Here is a 6,298-nt window from a genome sequence, read left to right as displayed (position 1 = left end):
CTCACGGCTCTCTGGAGAGAGGTAAGCAAGCAGGTTGAACTTTAGCATGCAAAGCGCGGCCTCTCCCTGATGTATATTCACCACGCCAGTTTAACCAATCAGTTCCAGCGGGCCCGATAAGAGGAGCTGCATCAGTGTGTCGAATACGGTACATCCTCAAATGAATTTGTTATTCACTGATAACCCCCCTTAGGCTTGTTCCTCCCTCACATCTACCGTGCAATATGAAAATATAAATTAGTTCTGCACCACTGACATCATTGCTGTGCCTTTTCTTTTAGAGTGGTCGAGTCGAACGTCGCTACCTGCCTCAGAAGACGCGATACAAAAGACGACCGGAGTATTGTCCTCTGATGGCTCTGTTATCCAATCGGGAGCAGGCGCAAGGTTGCAGTAACTAATGCTTGCAGTAAACATGGCGAGCGCATGCATTGTCAGGCTCTATAAATTGTCTGTTCTGGGTTGATTAAGAGTGCATATGGAGCGTAACTTCCAGGCCAGACCATCTGCTGCAGGTTAGTGAGGTTTTTAAAGCTTTATGGATGTAAAAAGCTCCATGTTTGGTTAGAGCAAACTTTTTCTTGCTCAGGGGTTGATCTACTGAAGCACTTTGTTATGTTTCATTTAAGCATCAACCTTGTGGAGTTGCAGCTGCAGCTGTTTTGAAGATGTAAAACAGACACAAACGAGTCATAGAGAATAGAGTTATATTTGGAAAGCAGCTCAGATCATTTGGCTTTGGGAGAATATGATGATTGATTTGGTATCTTGGCAAGTCTGAGATATTTAGATCTCTTTTAAAGCCCTAGAGGAGATAAATGAGATTATATTTTCTCAAGAGATTCCATTAGTATTCTCATTTCCTTGGTATGAAGATCTAATTTGTGAGATTTCTTTCCTATACGACGAAGAATGCACCTGTTGTATTTCTGTTCAGTCCAAGAAAACCATGTTCATCTCATAATCAACACAGTAGGCCAAGAAGGTCAAAGCATCTGCAGAAACTGTACTATATTACACATATTTGTGGCAACGTAGTTTCACTACACTCTAAAAATGTTGGGTTAAAAATGGACAAACCCAGCAATTGTGTTGTTTTAACCCAGCAGTTGGGTTAAATGTTTGCCCAACCTGCTGGGCAGTTTTATTTAACTCAGCTATTGTTTAAAAATTACTGTATGGCTTAAAATGTACCCAAAATAGGTTGGAAATTAAAAATCAGACACTATTACTAGAGGCAACTATAATAATAATCAAAAGGCGAACATTTATTAATGAACAATTTAATAAATGTTTATTGTTTAATTATTATTCATTAAACATATTAATAAATGTTCATTTCCATCATACTTTGGGTTTATTTTAAGCAAGCAATACAGTCATTTTTAAACAATAGTTGAGTTAAATAAAACTACCCAGCATGTTGTGTAAACATGTGGTAAATGAATGAGAGCAGGAAAGAATTCATGACCTGAGATAAGACCTGAAACTGAAACAAGCAAAGAAGTTGCCTATTAAACCTTTAATGATGATTTAAAACACATTCACATTGGGAGAGGGAACAACATCAAGGCTGAACTGGGAACAAATCTCGTTGGCTCCTTTATAGGCACTAGATAACGTATTGAGGATTCTAATCCACAATTAGAATAGCATAGTTCATATGGTTTGCAAGAATTTTGTGCACAAAAAATACAAAGATTATTCCATTTACACGAGTTTTTGAGCAGTCACAACCATGAAGTCAGAACTATACTGGGTTGGGTAGGAAAAAGATTTTTGCAAACTGCATGACATATTTAATTTAGTTTCACCCAGTTTTGCAATAAGTACATATAAAATAAGTGCATATCAAAAGCTCAGTTCAGTCCACCTTCCTCTTTTTTATTGACTTCCTGCAACACAAAAGCTTGCAGATATATACTGAGGTCAAAAGAGCAATTGCAGTGAATGGCAGTAGAAATGCCAACACATCTAGGTTGTGGTAAGAGTACCAAGGCAAATTAATAGCCTCTGAGCGAAGATGAGCTGCTCCTCTGTGTCTCATGACATATTCAATCCAAAAAGTGGCACTATCGAGAGGAGACAAGGGCCGATCGCGATGCAGCTCTGACAGTTTGCGGATGCTGCTTCGGTACAGCGTGTTCTCAAGGATGTCTTTGAGGGCTTCAAGGAATTCTTGCGACGTAAGTGTTGCGACTTGAAGCACTCGAGCTGCACTTCGAACCTGCAGGCACAGAATGTTGTCAAACTGGTCAAAGAGGAGCGGCAAAGCCAAGACAGGGACTCCGTGGTAAATAGCTTCATAGATACCATTGCTGCCCCCATGAGATACAAACACGCGAGTCTTTGGATGGCCCAGGAGATCATTCTGAGGAAACCACTCTAGAAGTAAAGTGTTGTTTCCTAGGGTCAAGGGTCGTTCGCCGTGGTACCTCCACACGACTTTCTGAGGGATCTCAGCAAAGGCAGTAGCAATGGCCTCCGTGATCGCTGTAGGGAGAGCACCGACCACAGCTCCCAAGGACATGATGACTACTCCATGCTCTCCAGAGCTCTGCATAAACTCTTCCAGTTCCACAGGAAGTGCTTGAGCCGGCTGACATTGAAAGCCGCCAATGTAGATCACGTTAGGCATGGTGGGTCGTGGAAACTCAAAAACAAAGTCCACTCTCATCAACCAAATGTCAGCAGATTGCTGCATTGACAGAAGATCAGCGCCAGGCGGGAAGTGACGCTCAAGCAGTTCACTATAAATGGGCACGATGATGTATTGCTCTTGGAGTATGCTGAACAGATACCATAGGAAATTTTCCATCCGTTGCAGGAAGCGCATTTGGTCATGGAGCAATGAATTATACATTGGGACATGGGATGGAGGTGATGGAGCAATTTGCATGTGAGCATCCCCTGCATTTAGGAATCGTACATTGTAAACCATGGGAAGGTGGAGGAAATTAGCTAACAGGACTCCGGCTGGGAATGCTGGGTCTGTTAGAAGCAGGTCAAACTTAGCCTCTCGCAAGTGTTCGACAAGTGCTGCGTCGTCCAGAATGGCAGAAATCATTCGAAGCGCTCTGTTGTGAAATACCTTTAGTATGTTGGCAATATCTTTCAGCTGTTCAAAGAAACGAAAGAAGGGCAACATCCTTTGTAGGGCTAGCGACCTCTCTATCATCATCTTAAAGTAGTCAGGGCTGATGTCTTTGGTCTCCATTGGGTTGACAGTGATAGTGCTGTAGAGGAAAGAATTCTCCTGGATGTACCAACTTTTAGACGAACGCACCACAGTAAGGTTATGGCCGTGGGTGTGGAGATTTCTCAGAATGACTTGCATGTTCACCCAGTGACTACCATCCTCAGGCAACACCAGGATATTTCCACCATGACAGCAGCACAACACAAAGAGTAGACAAGTCAGTGCAGATAGTTGTTTGGACCTCAAATCCATCTTTTAGAAAGCTGTAAATACACAAAGAGTGAGAGAGTACAAGATGTTTACAATTTTACAGCCAGTGTATTTTCTTTGAAAATCAGTATTTAGACATTTCACATATACAATAGACATTGTTATGATAGCACATACTGTATCTTCGAAATGGAAATAAACAGAACATTTGTGGGAGACAGAAGTTGAATATGAATCTGTTCTCTTGGAGGCATTTTTGGATTTGTGCCAGCTACTTTTTACATATAACACAACATTATATAAGCTATATACATAAAATAAATGAAGGCTAGACTACATTTTGGGGCACAATTTGAGCATTTTTATGCAATCCAGACCAACATTTACTTTACATAAGAAATGTTTCATGCAGTGTTGTAGTCAAGACCAGCTCATTCGAGTCTGAGTCAAGACAGAGTTCAGAGAGGTTGTGGTCTAAGACAGGTCTTTAAGAATATGTAAAATGATTGGTGGAAACAATAAAATTGGCACCTGCTGCGTTTGCACTAACGTTAGTCTCAAGTCATGCGCAGTCGTGCACAAGAAAATCACCAATCATTGGACGTGTCAATCAAACATCAATTTACAGAAATAATACCCTACAGTAATAATCATGAAATATTTTAAATGGGACTTGAGTAGACTAGGGAATGAGTCCGATTACTAATATGTTTGAGTATGAGTCAATTCCGAGTCAAAATGCACAAGCCTGGTCTCATTGTTAATACATAGGTATTAATACGTAACTTTCAAAGACACAAAAGTACATTTTTGTACGTTTAGAAAGGTGCTAAAACGTACAATATTGACGTAATTATGGCACTAAAACGTAACGTATTACAGCGAAAAAAAACGTAAAATATTTACGAATCTTATCATGTCTTAAAGATATATGTATAATTTCCCTTTTATCGTTTTGTAGATAAATGTAAGATCCCTAAACCCCATCCCGAACCTAAAAACCTACCCATTTTATACAGAATGTTAAAAGAATAAAACATAATGGGCAGAAATGTGTAGGAAAATTACAATTTTAGTAAAAATATAACATTAAAACAATATTTTGAGCCACTAATCCTACACCTACCCCTAAACCTACCCATAGCCATTTCTTTAAACTACCTACTAATATAAATAAAAGAGTGACAGACAAACAAGCGTAATCACAATAATTTTTTTTTTTTGCGAAAATGTCAAAAGTGGTACCAAAAGTAGTTCAAATGATGATGAGTTCCAGTCACAGTCCTCTCTGGCGGTAATAGTTTTTATAGGGTACAGAGCAGAATTTAACTTATTAATCCATGAAAATATGATGAATCCGGCTTCTCTCCGTGAAGGCGCGACACTCATTTCAAATGTCAATCCACTGAAACACGGCATGTCGCAATCTGTGACGAAGCAGGTGAGAACCAATGAGCATTTGATATCAGTGCCGTAAACCATGTCGTAACGCTTCTCGAGGGTGGCGCTACTTTCAAATTTGAATCATAACGAGCGCGAGCTTTGACTGTGACGGGCGCTGTTGCTGAGAATCAAAATGAAGATCGATGGATAAAGGGCTGAATTTGGATCTGTTCCTTACAAACATATGGATTCTAAAGATTGGGAGTACAGCGAACAAATAAAATGGATGTGATTTGTGAATTTATGTTGTGCTTTGGTGTATCTTATGGTTGTATTGTCAGTCACTGCATAGGAGAAAACGCCTTCTGTGTCGCACAGCAAACAAACTAAATATTACAAAATGGTTAAACAATTACAGAAAATTTATTCATAAGGTTTTAAATTGTAGTCTTGTTTAACATTATGCAATCCTCCGAAACGAGCAGCACAAGTCACGAACAGAATTGTTATTTCATATTAAGTAGATGAGTAAACTGCTTTCAATAAATTCGACTAAAAACAACATTAAATCATTAAAGCCACGATTTTGATATTAATACATGGGAATTCATATACATTCACACTTTATGTTACATGATTTACGTTTTTATTGCTGTTAATACGTAAGTATTTTTACGTTTTAGTCCTCTAAATACGTCAATGTTGTACGTTTTTGTGTGTATGAAAACGTAAGTAAATGTACGTGTGGTAGAACCACAATTTACGTAAAAATACACACGTATTCTCATGAGATCACGTTGAATGCACACAAGACCAAGACCATTACAAAATGGTCTCGAGACCGAGTCCGAGTCTCAAGTACTACAACACTGGTTTCATGTATGAAACCACATTAAATTGCAACAAATTTGGCCCTGAGCATATAACATATAAATATAACTTTTCAGAATTTGATAATATTTACCATTAAGCATCAGGGATGATTTATGAGGGCACATTAAAAGAAAACAGGTCATTTAAAGGGCATATTGCAGGTTAGAGCTTCAGTGATTCAACGTATAGAAAAATAATGTAGGAACTAGATTTTCTTTAAAATATATAATATAAATACGCTACTTAGGCTTCTGGAATCAATTTTTGTGAGAAAATTTTACTTCCGCATCTGAAAAATGCTAAATCGGAAGTGACGTAACAGGAGGGAGTGCCGTCAATATAGACCTTATGCGCCAGAGAAACAAGCGCGCCGCCATCTTTATAAAATTGTCTTTGAACTTACGTTTTGCGGTAGCTCTGTACATTTCTATGGCATCGCTGTCAAAGAATAATTAGCTCGTTAAGGGGATTTACTTGTTGTACAGTTAATGAAAGTTATCATGAGCATTATAATGTTTAAAGCAGATGTCTTAACAAATGTCAGTAGACCGGGAAGATTTTAAAACGAGCAGTTCATTCATAAATATGTAAGATTGCTGTGGAAATACAAACCGGAAGTCAAAAGGCAATGAG

At 38.7% G+C, this 6,298-nt stretch overlaps 1 protein-coding gene across 1 annotated transcript; it reads right to left on the bottom strand.

The window, feature by feature from the left end:
• Positions 1-1,309: 1,309 nt before the first annotated feature.
• ugt5g1 (UDP glucuronosyltransferase 5 family, polypeptide G1) lies at positions 1,310-3,477 on the bottom strand. The gene has a single exon (XM_051897141.1). It carries the CDS (start codon positions 3,449-3,451, stop codon positions 1,865-1,867), a length of 1,587 nt encoding a protein of 528 aa, XP_051753101.1. The 5' UTR covers positions 3,452-3,477; the 3' UTR covers positions 1,310-1,864.
• Between the last annotated feature and the right edge of the window lie 2,821 nt (positions 3,478-6,298).

The sequence above is a fragment of the Ctenopharyngodon idella genome, chromosome 6 (assembly GCF_019924925.1).
Source record: "Ctenopharyngodon idella isolate HZGC_01 chromosome 6, HZGC01, whole genome shotgun sequence".
NCBI classification, from domain to species: Eukaryota; Metazoa; Chordata; class Actinopteri; order Cypriniformes; family Xenocyprididae; genus Ctenopharyngodon; species Ctenopharyngodon idella.
This window is presented reverse-complemented; position numbering and strand designations above follow the sequence as displayed.